This window comes from Crotalus tigris, unplaced genomic scaffold (genome assembly GCF_016545835.1).
Source record: "Crotalus tigris isolate CLP2741 ecotype Arizona unplaced genomic scaffold, ASM1654583v1 scf7180000019205.210441, whole genome shotgun sequence".
NCBI lineage: Eukaryota > Metazoa > Chordata > Lepidosauria > Squamata > Viperidae > Crotalus > Crotalus tigris.
This window is the reverse complement of record NW_024097433.1, coordinates 11,490-25,352: the sequence shown is the minus strand read 5'-3', so window position 1 is coordinate 25,352 and position 13,863 is coordinate 11,490. Positions and strand designations below refer to the sequence as shown.

Below are 13,863 nucleotides of genomic sequence, written 5' to 3'. Positions count from 1 at the left end.
GATAAGTTGGGCTGTTCCTTCCTTTTGCGTAAAAACAGATACAAAGAAGGATGTCAGGGGTTCTGCTTTCTCCCTGTTGCCATCTGCTCTCATAAGTGGACCAATGTGGAGGAATTTGCACATGCAGCAAACTGCCGTGCATTGCTCCCCACAAACCTCATAACCTTTTGATACCCTTTGTCCCAAGGAAGCAGCCAAAAGATCACCCCCTTTTGACTTACTATCTTACCTACCTAAATAATAAGTTCCCCCTTATCTCTTCCTGTCTTTATCTCTTCTTGTCTTTATCGGTTCTTTCTCCTTTCCTAATTTACCTGTATTTGTTTTACCTGCTCTCAACAGGTAATGTGTTACTAGAAAATAATTGCTTATATGAAGGAATTTTTCAATTACTTTATGTCAACAGCTAAAGATTAAACTTCTAAATGTAAAATGTCAGCAGTTAATGGTAAAGCCTATGTATGTAAAAAGTATATAAAAAAAGAATAAACTCAGAGTTGGAGAAGCTGTGTGAAGCTGTGTCATGCAGCTTCAAAACCTCTGCTCAAGACATGCCTGAGTCTTTTTCTTAGCATCGTTACAGACCTATCCTTTCCTTGACTTTTTTCTTGTTCCATACATGAATTTAAAGTAAGACTTTAATTACAAAAAATTCTTCCCTGGGGAAAATGTCATGTTTGAATTTTTTGAAAAAGAAAATGCATAGTAAAATAAGATTTTAAAAAGTGACCACTAGAGAGAAATAAATATTTCAATTAATGAAGAAAAAGATATTTCTATCTTTTTAAACATTGCTATGTTGTAGAAATCAAAGACTTGAATCAGCTCTTTCAGGAAAGGGAAGTTTATTGCACGCAGGTTCAGAGAGCCATCCTGGCTTAAACAGTCTGAACTCAGATTGTACATTGAAGACCATTTTTATAACCCTTTCTGGCGGGGGTTATTTTTAGGTCACATTACATTCTATAGGTCCTTATTCTAACATAGGAAAACTACTAGACAGATCTATAATCGATAGCTCCTCGTTTACATTGGAATGTTTTTAGCAATCAGCAATATATCAAGTGTTAAGCAATTTAGATATACCATGTGACAGGCAGTTAGTAATATATCATGTGCAGAGCTGGGAACAGGATGTCTGGCCATCCTAAATTTAAGAGTTGTCTTGTAAGCAAAACAAACCTCTCTTTTACCCACATTTTTGTTGGGCCATCTGCTTTTTATACACATCCTTTGTCGGACCATCAGTATTTTTCCAGGTACCACTTTAGCTACGTGTCCTCTTGGAGCACTTTGTTCAGCTTGCTCCTTCGACCTTTATAACAATTGCGTCTTTTATTATATTTGATATTATTATCAATTGAATCCAGATTGAAAGCACAAAGAGTGGAGATGGTGCTTCCCAAAAAATTTTCAAGAGAAACATTGGGAGTTTGGGGTGGGGGAAGGTGATGAAGGTGGTTTCAGAAGTAATTATTATGGGAAAATCTTTGAAAAGTCCAATTCTTAGTGCTATGAATGGCCGCTGATGGGCAACAGGGGGATCTACTTTTCCAAATGTAGATCCCAGTAACTGCTAAAATCTGAGATCGAGACTGTTTTTATAGCACACGAGGAAAAATCTCTAATTAAATGGCTCACATGCTAATTTAGGCATCCTGCCTAAACTGATTTCTCTATATTAAGATATATTAAAATATATTTGATTGCAATACCCAGAATACTATATCTGCCTATTTATTAGATTTAAGGAGCTCACCCCTATGAAAAAAAGACATTTGTGTCATTAGGTTATAGCAAAATTTTGCAGTCAGAATTCCTGATTATTTTATTTTTTTCATACTGCATCAATTTCTTACATTGTTGTGAGGATAACATGATTTTTATCCAAAGAATTCAGACAATATTTATTAAGAGGTTGTTTATTAATATATAAGAGTTTATTATTTTTACAGCAAAGATTATGTAGGTTTTATTTGGCTCCTTAAGCACCTTGTCAAGCCTTTTACCTAGATTTTATCTTTTGCTCATATCTTGACAATGGTATGCAAGGGTGGGAGGAATGGTATCTAAGCAACCAGGAACCCAAGGCCAGATTTTGAAGGAGAAATGGACTGTTTCCATAACAAGAAGAAATATTACTGTTGGACAATGTGAACACCCGGTGGGTGGGGGTGAGGTAGTCTATCATTTAAATAAGCAATTTTCCGAGCACAAAACCAGAGCTGGTTTTGCTTTCTTCTGTGCCAATGTGAATTTTTCAGTAAAGTATTATACTCTTGGTAAAATCATGTCCCAGGAGTTTCTTTTTCTGGAAATGCCTGCTGGACAGTTGGAACATATTCCAAGATCCCACTTAAAAAAATCAATAGATCCTTCTGGGAGGTACTCTGGCACAGCTTGTCATCATTTCCTTAGGCTTTTAAAAAAAGTCTTGTTTGGTTCCTGAAAGGAATAAATGAATACATAAATGCTATTCTGAAGCAAACAAAATTGTAGCTAGAGCAAGCCATTAAATGGTGCCATTAAACTGTGGAAGCCATTTTTAAAGGGATTTAGCCTAAGTGGCAGCTCTTTATGGTAGACAAGTTCAAGAAACAAGCAAAGCAGAGATTCCAGGAAGCTCTTCTCTGTAGTAAGACAGAATAACCTATCTATCTATCTATCTATCTATCTATCTATCTATCTATCTATCTATCTATCTATCTATCTATCATTTGTATCCTGCCTTTATTATTTTTACAAATAGTTCAAGGAGGAGAACATATCCAACACAACTTTCTTCTCCTATTTTCCCAACAACAACAATCTTGGGAAATGAGTTTGGCTAAGGGAGATTACCTGGTCCAAAGTCACCCATCTGGCTTTCATGATTAAGACAGGACATATCTAACCTTGTGCCTTAATTTTAAACTTAAAAGTCCATCTTAGGATCCAATTTGGGTCTTTCACCGGGACCAGGGATTTAGTCTTCCGATCTTCCTGATATCCCTCCAGAAAATAGTGGGAGGAATTCCTGCAGAGGCACTCATATTTACACATTTCAAAATGGAGGGGGAAATGATGCATGCATACGTATTAATAAGTAATAACATAATTTATCTCAAATTACTTCCTGCCCTTTAGAGGAGTTAGAAGAAATATTTGCATCTTGAGATTCAGGGAAGCCTATGGGAATGTTCTGATAAAATTTATTACAAGCCATTGTGGGAGTACAAGGACACATTCCTTATGTCTCCATTTGTCTATTAAATACTCCCAATCATCTGAAAATTGATTCCCCCCCCCCATTGAGTTTCATTCTCATCTTCCTCTTTCTCAGCACTGAGTATTCTTTTCTAAATGTTACTCTTCATGGCTCATCCATTCCTCTTCCACAAAGGCCATTGGCACCAGCTTGGAGAACTCAGGGAGGCTGAGCCACAAAAGTGCCACTTGTTTGGAATGCCAATGGGAAACTTTTATTTAGAAAACAGTTTAGCCCCCTTTTGAAATTATTCAACTTGATCCTGATTGACAGCTGTTAATATTGAATTCCTACCTCCTGTCTTCTTCCTAATCTGATGAAACAGAATCATCCTCAGACTTATCTGCAGAACAAAGAAAAATGAAATATTAAGGTAAGGTGGACATCTTATCTCTAAAGAATCTGAATCTAGAAGTTGGATTCTGACATTCCATAAATTTGTGGCATAATATATATATTATTTTATTATATATATATATATATGTATGTATGTATATATATATATATATATATATATATATATATATATATATATATATATATATATATATATTGGAAATAAAAACAAAAACATGACTCTTGGGAATATTCATGTTAGTCAAATAGTAATGATCACCAAGAGAGTATCTATAAAAATAGAATTTTAATCAGGCAGCAGGTCACGGGGTTGTTTATGCGTCATAGGCACCACCAAGTGTTACCTAGGGATGAAACGGAGGCCCTGGAACATCTTAAGAGGGACGCCACCATTGTGATACTCCCCGCTGATAAGGGGAGGGCCACAGTGGTGATGGACAGGGCACTCTATGTGGCCAAAGCGCTGCAGTTATTAAATGACAAGACTGCTTACAGAATTATTAAGAAAGACCCCATGGTGGCCCTGAAAAATAAAATCAACAAGTTACTTGATAGTTTTAAACGATCAAAGAAACTTGATGAAGATACCTTAAGGAGAATACGACCCAATGATTCTGCGCTCCCGAGGTTTTATGGACTGCCAAAAATCCATAAGCAGGATATTCCACTTCGCCCTATCGTGTCGTTTAGAGGCACTCCCATCTCAGGGTTGGCGAAGTGGCTTAGTGACCGTATATCCTACCTGGTCGATGGCAGCCCCACTACAGTCAGATCCGCAGAGGAATTCCTGGGGAGGATCAGGACCCTTAGGGTGGAGGAGGATGAGGTGATGGTCTCTTTCGACGTCACCTCACTCTTCACCCCCATCCCCCAAGAACTGGCCCTGAGAGTCCTAAGGGATAGATTAGAAAAACTAGGAAAAACCGGACACCGGGATTCCCTGCAACCGGGGGACCTAACGCAACTCATTGAGCTATGTCTTACAACCTACTTCTCCTTTCAAGGGAATATATATGAACAGGTCAAAGGTACACCGATGGGCTCCCCAATATCCAGCGTGGTGGCAGAAGCGGTTCTACAACAATTAGAACACGAGGCTATGACCCGTCAACAGCCCAAGTTTTGGGCACGGTACGTTGACGACACTTTTGCGGTCGTCAAACGAGACCATTTAGCCGGCTTTATGGGAGTATTAAATTCAATATATCCGGACATTAAGTTTATGTTGGAGGAGGAGGTCCGGGGCTCGATAGCCTTCTTGGACGTACTGGTCCAACGTTCCCCAGATGGAACTCTAAACACCAAGGTCTATCGGAAGCCCACTCATACGGACCGCATCCTCCATTTCCATAGTAATCATCCGGCCTCCCATAAAGCCAGCTGTATTAAGACCTTGTTCAAACGGGTACAGTCGCACTGCAGCACCATGGAAGCTAAGGCAGAAGAAAGAAAACATCTATTCGCATATGCCGAATGAATGGGTATCCCCCGAGGTTTATTAAGCGACACAGTATGGCACCCGGACTACATAATGGACAATCAAGAGAGGACCTCCAGACACGGGTCACACGCGTGTCACTACCGTACATCAGAAACGTGTCAGAGGCTACAGCCAGGCTTCTGGCACCCCACAACATACAGGTAGCCCACAAACCCACCCAAACCATACGAGCTAAGGTGATGCGCCCCAAAGATCAGCTCCCCACCGCCGAGAGATCAGCCATAGTTTATAAAATCAACTGTGCGGATTGCCAGAGTAATTACATAGGCGAGACCTCGAAAAGACTTAAGACCCGCCTACATGAGCATAGGCTAGCCATTAGACGGGGTGAACAACACTCCCAGATTTGGGCTCATGCAGTAGAATACGGCCATCGTTTTGATTTTGAGAATGCCCAAATCTTGGCTAATGATATCACAAAAAGAGGCCGCTTATTAAAAGAGGCATGGTTCTCAGAAACTGAATCCATCAATAGGCGTGTGGATTTGTGTGCAGCACACCAGGCTCTGAAAATATGGAATGCTGGTAGCCGCATTAACCGGGAGAGGGGACTTAATTCAAAGACTTACTATCCAGAAGACATCGCTCGACCCCCCTCCTCATATAATCACATTAATGCAGCCCCCACTGATGGCCCCCCCTTCTTGGAACAACTACAGACCAGTCCTGGCAGACAACTGCGGACGGATTCGCCACGATCCGTAGAGAACGGAACAGCATGGAGATGGAATGGAAATGGATGGGGATTCGAGAAACTGGAAGAAAAACGGAATACAACCAGGTCCGGTAGAGATGAGGAGAACGACGATGAACCCCCCCATGAGGAGGCTACCAGACACAGCATGACAACTCGATCGCAATCCAGCAGGAGAATGCACCCCCCTTCGACACCCCCAGCGCAAAGTTATGGGATGAAACAGCGACTACAATTAAAGGGGAAGAGCACCGTATGGAGTGGGAATGGAGAACCAAGGACGGACGGTAACGTTGCCCACCGGCAACGGATGGAACAACGAGCCACTGACAATAGGACAACGACAAAAAACATCTTGACGGTGCGCAAGACAGAGCGTGTGGGAACGAACAGCGGACCGTACAGGGGAACCCAGGGGAAGAAGGAGGGGAGGAGGAACAATATGGGCGGGGGTTATGAATCTAGGGCACAATTCCGGGAGACGGATAAACAAGACCAAAATAGCCGTGAGGCTTGTAAGGATACTGAAAGTGATAATTGCCCACCCCCACTCATAGAGGGAAGTCGTGTGTGGGATGGTGGTGGGGGGGAGGCTATGAGCAACGAAGGCAAAAAGATCTGGACTCCCAACTCTGAAACAACTTATGACAGAATGCAGACTAGTAATGTGGGATGTAGGCTGGAGACCCAACCCGATCAGCTGGGGCCTATGACACGCTCCAGGAGCCGGAAGCAGACACTAAACAGCTGTATATAAGACTCTCCCCCGGCACTTACCTTTTAACCCTGACGATGTCAATTGTGTTTGACGAAAGCTCGGTGGATTAAAATTCTATTTTTATAGATACTCTCTTGGTGATCATTACTATTTGACTAATATATATATATATATATATATATATATATATATATATATATATATATATATATATATATATAAATTTATATCAATTATTTTGTTCATCCCATAGTCAGCCAGATGTTTAGAATGAATTTGACATATTTGGTCCACCTAGCTCCGTGGTGGTGAACCTATAGCACATGTGCCACAGGTGGCACGCAGAGCCATCTCTGTGAGCACACGCACCGTCGCCCCAGTCCTAGGCCTTCAGCTGGGTTTTATAAAACGTTTTCACTTTAGGCCTCCACCACCATGTTAAAAAAAAAAAAAGTTAATCAATCAATTTTAACTTCTCGCGGGGAAAAAAAAGATCTCGCAAAGTTGGAATTGATTGATTGAATTTTTTAGTCCCACCCAGTCTGCCGTTACCACCGCAGCCATGCCCACCCAATTGGCCACGCCCACCCGGCACCTGATGATACATAAGTGGGTTTTGGGTTGCAGTTTGGTCATTCGGTCTCTAAAAGGTTCGCCATCACTGACCTAGCCAGTCCTTCCCAAAGAGCTGGGATAGGCAGATATTGTTTGATGGTATTAAAGGTATCATTGCAGGATGTAAGCTGTTCCAAGTAAAGCTGCCTTTTGCAATTGACTGACAGGGATTTTGTCAATGCTGATCGTGGTCAAGTGGTGATGCAGATGTTTTGGGATTATTATAATTATGATTATTGTTGTTATCTTTATGTGAACAACCAAGGCTTACATAGAGATCTCCTAAGACCTGTAAAATTGAATATAAATATGTTTAGAAATATCTTTTTCATCAACCAAGCACTCCCCTCCAAAAACAGAACTAATAGCCAAACTTACGTGGGTCTTCAGCCTTTGAAAAATGCCTCTTTAAAAAACCACAATTGTGATCAGGCTCTTTCTCCACTTCCTTGGATGACTCAGTATTAAGAAGGAAGAAATTCTGCTCCGTGGCATTATAGAGCGGCCACTCAGCCTCGGTGGCCACCAAACCCGAAGGATTCCTATGGAGGAAGAAAAGGATGCTGATTTTCCAAAGAGACTCGTATTGATCTGAGAAACTCCAGCCAAGGGAAACTCCCAAAGAGGACTTTGAGGGAGGGGTGGGGATGCCCTCAGTCCAACACGATCCGTGGTCAGCTTCTATTTATGAACAATTCAACTTTTCTACTTGTTGCAAAGTTGAAGAAGAACTTTGCTTCACTACTTTCTTCATAGTAATTATTGCACAGATCTACAACTGGTACAAAGTATGCAGTAATATAGCTACAAGAAGGACAATATGAGTAGTCCTCACATTATGACTGGTCACTTAACAAGTATTGGAAGTTACAATGGATTTCCCCAGCGGTACTTACCACTCATTTTTGGAGTTATGATGACCGCACACACGGACGTGCTGACACACACAAAAAAAAACCCCACACACTATGTGATCACATGATCATATTTTTGGTGCTTGACAACTGACTCACCTTTACCACCATTTGCAATTTCCCACGGTCATGGATGCTCAACCACAGCAGCCAAAGTTCAATATCAGTGGAGTTCAAAGTTCAGTAGCACTCGAGATTTCATCCATCCTCCGCACAAGAGATTGTGAAGAGGGGCAGGGCTGCTGATCCAAACCCAGGTCAGCTCCTCGTAGGCTCTTGAAATCTACCACTCCCAATCCATTCCTCCATTCCTCACACCCTGGGCACCCTCCATCTTGGGAGTTTCCCTTTACTACTTACTCCCTTGCAAGCCTTTTGTCAAGTCCCTATTAGAACGCTGCTGTTGAGTCCGTGGCGGGAAAACAGACACAAGAAGCAGCTGGAGTTCTCAGTTTCTTTTATTCAGCGTTCAGCTTACAGGAAGATGGCTTCAGCCTCGCCCAAACGCCTCGCAGCCTCTTATATAGGCAACTCCCGGGTAAATGGGTTACTTTTCCCGCGCCAGCACCCGCGCATGCGCACGGCGCTGGCGACAGCCTGTCTGGTCCCGGGCAGCTTTGCACCTGCCCGGGACTGCCTGCAAACGCCCGAGCCGTTTGCAAAGGCTCGGGACATAACAGCTGCCATTCCAAGGGGAGAGGGAGCACGAGTCATTGTGGATTGAGGATGTTCCTAAATTGTTCCTGCTTTCGCTTTGATGTATCTGCATGGAAAATAGGGAGTGGGGAAAGAGTCTTCAGGGCCATCTGTTTTGACTCCTGAAGCTAGTGAGGATTAGGCACCAGAGAACAGCCGGTTATCAGCTTTTCGGTTCAAAGTTCTCACGACATCTTCACACCAGCAGATTGGCTCCTGATGGACTGGGGTATTGGGGTGGAGCTGGGGAAATAGGACTTTTAGCTTAACACATTTGTGCGGGAACTTCGGATTCCATCTTACTTCCCTGCAATCACTTTCTCTCAGTAAAACAACTCTTTTGAAATGATGCCTGTTTCAAGAGTCATGCTTTCCCGAGGCTAAAGTTGAGGCAGGACCTTACACCTTTGCGCATTCTCCTAATCGTACAGTAATGCTCTGCTTCTTCTTCTTCTTCTTTCTTTCTTTATTCCACTTGCAGAAATAGTATACCTGGAATATGTGTGATAACATTGAACTATAAAAGAACGATTACCTAGAATTAACATAATTAAGAATCCTTAAAAATTTCAGGGCTTTTCCCAGTACAACTGGGACAGTTGACTTACAGATTAACAAGTTGACTTACAACCGTTTGTTTAACATCCGTTCAAGGTTACAACGGAGGCTGAAAAAAGTGATTTACAACTGGCCCATGCACTTACAACTACTGCAGCATCCCCATGGTCATGTGATCAGAATTTGGGTGCTTGGCAAGTGGCATATATTTACAATCACTGCAGAATCTAGGGGTCAAGTGATGACCATTTGCAATCTTCCCAGCTGATTTTCAACAAGCAAAATCAGTGGAGGAAGCTCAATTCACAGTTAACAAGAGCAGTGATTTGCTTAACAACTATGGTAAAAAGGATCATTAAATTGGGATGACTCACTTAACAACCACCTTGCTTAGCAATCAAAATTCTAGTTTCAATTGTGGTCACAAATAGACTACTATCTGTATTAACGTTACTTATAAACATTGGCAAAGGAATAGCATGCATTATTGTATGGCTGCGCTCAGTGCTTTTTTTTTTTTTTAAAAAAAGTGCCAGAACTCACACACATCATACAACCCGCCTTGCCTGCCCTACAAGGTTCCATCCAAAAAAGGTGCCGGAACTCCGTTCTGGGCCTTCTATGAGAAAAAAAGCCCTGGCTGCATTACTTTAGACACAAAGTACATTTGTTGAATGGCTTTCTTTGGATTTAAAATACAAATTTATAGAAATAAAGTGAACCACTTACCCAGTTCTGGCAAACTCTGCCCAGTATTGCATCATCTTACGGCTCAGTCTGGCCTCAGCCTCTGTGTATGTTTGATTGACAGGCAGCACTGATTCAAGGGTCCCAAAAATGTAAGGAATCTCAGCACCATGGAATGCCCCAATCCATTCAGAACAAACTGACCCTGAAGTGTGATGTGAGAATAAATAGGCATATATAGGACTCCCAGTTTTCCGAAAATTTCTTGCAACTTCAATCATTGGGCATACAAAGACCCAATCTGCAAAGAATTGGGACAGAGCAGAGCGGTATTTTGTTGGGCCTTGATTTCCTTCACTGTACCTCAGGGCAATTGTCTGAACAAAATCTTCAGTTGCATTTGCCACCAACAGTCTTATCCCGTCCAGAAGCTGCTCCTGATTGATGAGATTTTCGTTGATGTCAGAGAAAATATAGGAGACAAATGAGCCCCCTTCATCAGAGGTCTTACCTATGAGGATTGGTTTGACCTGAATTTGCCCCTCTTCCATGAGCTTTTCCGGATCACCAAGCAAAAGATCCTCATCTACAGTTGGTTTAAAGGGAAAATTCAGAAGGAATCCAAGTTTGTAGTACAGATATATTTCATACTCAATAAATTCAGAAATATGTTTTGTTTGCAGACAATGCCCAACACCGACATTATTACCCTTGGAACAACCTAGCAAATGAACGAATTCAAGCGATAACCGTTTGGCTTCCTCAGGAGACCTCCAAGCCCAGAAAGCATTGGCTGTTCCACTCTGGATCACCGCTTGGGCAAAAAGGTCCTGGCTTTTTGGTGCAAGAAGATGGAAATTCACAGAAGCTCCTCCGACACTCTGGCCAACAATGGTCACCCGAGAAGGGTCTCCCCTAAAGGCAGCTGCATTCTCTTTTATCCACCTCAGTGCCAACTGTTGGTCCCATAAGCCTAGGTTCCCTGGAGCAACTGGTGGCAAGTAAAGAAAGCCTAAGGCTCCCAAGCGATAATTAATGGTGACCACAATGACATTCTCAGTGGCAGCCAAGGATGCCCCATTGAACACATCCACAGAAGATGTGCCTCCTAAATATCCCCCTCCATGTATCCAGACCAAAATAGGCACTAATGAAGAAGGTTGTGGGTGCGGCACCCAGATGTTGAGGGAAAGGCAATCTTCTGACAGTGGTGTTTTAGGAGACCATATATTTGCTTCAGGCTCATCCGCGAAAATAAATTGAGGACAGGAATTGCCAAAGCTGGTGGCCTCCAATGTTTGATTCCATGGCTGATGTGGAAGAGGTTTCTGTAAGCGCAACTTTCCCAGGGGAGGCTCAGCGTAAGGAATGCCTAGATAGGCTGTCACAGATCCAGGGCCAGCCAGGAACTGCTTGCCCTTAATAGGGCCACTGCTGGTTATGACCACTGTGTCCCCATTAGAAGAAGAACTGGAGGCTAATGGAAAGAGGAGGAGGAGGCAGCACCAGAGAGAAGGGCATAGCAGAGAAGACATTGCAACTGTAGGACAAGTTGGTGGACCTGGAAAAAGTTACAACCAATATGAGATTATTCCTTACTGTATAAGCCCACCTAATGCCAATTCATCATTGATTTATTATGATGGCGGGATTCCTTTTTTTATTTTTGCTGAGGAGACCAATGGTGAGCAGGTAGTGACTCAGTCACCTTTGCCCTTCTCCATCATGTGTCTCCAAGGTTCCAAAAGAACCGTTTAGGACTCCTGGTTACCGATCCCCTTGCTCAGCGAATGGACAGTTTTGACACAGAATTGCTGCTAGATCCTCTCCAGGGTTACTAATACAGTTTTGGTATATATTGTTTGTTACGTATATGTTAAGATATTTAAATCTAGTAGCTAGAAGAGTGGAGTTGTACAGAACACATAGTTATAGTTGATTGGTTGGAAATAGCTGGCTCCTGAATGAGGCAATCTATGCTGTGATTGGTTGCTGGGGAGAGTTTCCTTGTTTCCCGCCTTTTTCTCCTATGTGCTCTATGATTTACCTCACAATATTCCTGTTTGCCTAACTATCTCATTTGCTGTAAATATATTTATTTATATAAAACTACAAGTTTGTGTCAGCATCTCTGACTTCATTTGGACACCTGCTGCACCATTCCCTGATAGTATATTCTATCTTTTTAACTTATTCCAAAATCCCTTTTTGGAACTTGGTGTACCAATCCCTATCTTGTGGATTATAGCTAAGATATAACTGAAATAAATAACAATGCAAAATGGTCCCGTCAACATTTTTACTGCTTCTGATCGTGCTTTAAATTATCCAAGTATACAGTTGAATCTCTCCGACATACACACAAACATCCTCTTTTTTTAGGATTTTCCATCTGGAACCATGGCTGATTGTAGACCATCATAATTTGGGGCAGTGCTCTTTACTTTTCAACATCTAAACAAATTTCCAGATTTATTTTTACACTAAGCCATAAAACTGGAATTGTTCTGTTGTAAACATTCCCAATCTCCAAAACCCTGTTAGCCTTTTAGAAGGCCCTCAAAATGTGGTTTTCCCAGCAATCTTAGGGAGCTCAGGGGGAGCATGTGTAATGGTTATATTGTGTTTAGATGGATGTTTTTCTCCCACAAGTTTGCTTTCATTTATTTCTGAAGCTTTTAATACCTATGATGTTTAATTGCGTTGTACACAAGTTGATCAGTTCTCTTACCTATGAGGACTGATTTGACCTGAATTTACTTTTCCTTCATTAGCTGGATGGCTATATACCTTTGTTAAATAAAGTTTATGTTTATTTCTCATCTTTATAAGTCTACCTATCTCACAAAAAGTGACACTGGGTGGCATACAGCCATCAATAAAAATAAATGAAACAATTTCCACAATGGAGAAAGTAATTTTAAAAACTGAGCTTTCTACCATTGTAGTCCTTTCATACATGAATGCTAATCTTGATTTGTCTGAGTTTCCCTTTTCCTGCCACAGTTGTTCAACCAACTGAAAAGTTAATCAACTTTAGGATTTGTACTCTTGAATTTGGCTGCAGTACAGGTAGTCCTTGACTTCTGACAATTGAGCCCAAACTTTCTGTTGCTAAGCAAGACAGTTAAGCACATTTTTATCCATTTTATGATCTTTCTTGCCACAGTTGTTAAGTGCATCACTGTAGAGGTTAAGTTAGTAACATAGCTGTTAAGTGAATCTGGCTTCCTCATTGCCTTTCCTTGTCAGAAGGTCACAAAAGGTGATCACATGACTCTGAGACACGGCAACCGTCATATATACATGCCAGTTGTCAGGCATCCAAATTTTGATCATGTGATTCTGGAAATGCTGCAATCATAAGCTGCCCAGAGTCTCTGAGAGTCAATTGGGTGGCGATATAAAATTTCTTAAATAAATAAGTTTCCTTTTATTGCTGAAGAGATTGTTGTCTCTTTACATATGCCTAGCCTGCAATAGGATTAACAATTAACAGAAATTCTAGTCCTTTTCCTAAAAATCATCTTCCAATTCTCTGAAAAATACTGATTTTTAAAAATTCTTCAGACTTACCTGTTTATCAGTTTTAAAGGGACTGCTTGTAAATATTACCCTCGGCTTATTCCAAAGAAGGAAACAGTAGAAATGACCAGACTGTATCTTGCTCTCTCACAAATAATGATAATGGAAAGAGCAATGTGATATATGACATGAGGGTGCATTGACCAATTGGATTCTGCCCATTAAGGAGGAGGAAGTTGCAAATATTGGCAAAGACTCCAAGATTAAAGTGCTGGATGTTATGTCTTGGGCTGGCAGGCACAGGCTGCAGCAATTGGCCTGGGCAGACCATGTGGATGCCCGGGACAAGAA

The 13,863-nt window shown here is 41.6% G+C and overlaps 1 protein-coding gene across 3 annotated transcripts; it reads right to left on the bottom strand.

The window, feature by feature from the left end:
- Nucleotides 1-1,261: 1,261 nt before the first annotated feature.
- Nucleotides 1,262-13,662, bottom strand: LOC120316033 (cholinesterase-like). Of its 3 annotated transcripts, none has more exons than XM_039361167.1 (5): nucleotides 13,564-13,662; nucleotides 10,030-11,548; nucleotides 7,511-7,674; nucleotides 3,542-3,590; nucleotides 1,262-2,445 (listed from the first exon to the last, which is right to left on the bottom strand). In XM_039361167.1, exons 2-4 carry the CDS (start codon nucleotides 11,520-11,522, stop codon nucleotides 3,556-3,558), a joined length of 1,692 nt encoding a protein of 563 aa, XP_039217101.1. In that variant the 5' UTR covers nucleotides 11,523-11,548; nucleotides 13,564-13,662; the 3' UTR covers nucleotides 1,262-2,445; nucleotides 3,542-3,555. The 3 variants fall into 3 exon arrangements, with proteins under 3 accessions (XP_039217101.1, XP_039217103.1, XP_039217102.1); XM_039361169.1 differs by having other exon boundaries at nucleotides 10,030-10,573; nucleotides 13,564-13,655; XM_039361168.1 differs by lacking the exons at nucleotides 1,262-2,445; nucleotides 3,542-3,590; nucleotides 7,511-7,674 and adding an exon at nucleotides 8,737-9,234.
- Nucleotides 13,663-13,863: the final 201 nt, after the last annotated feature.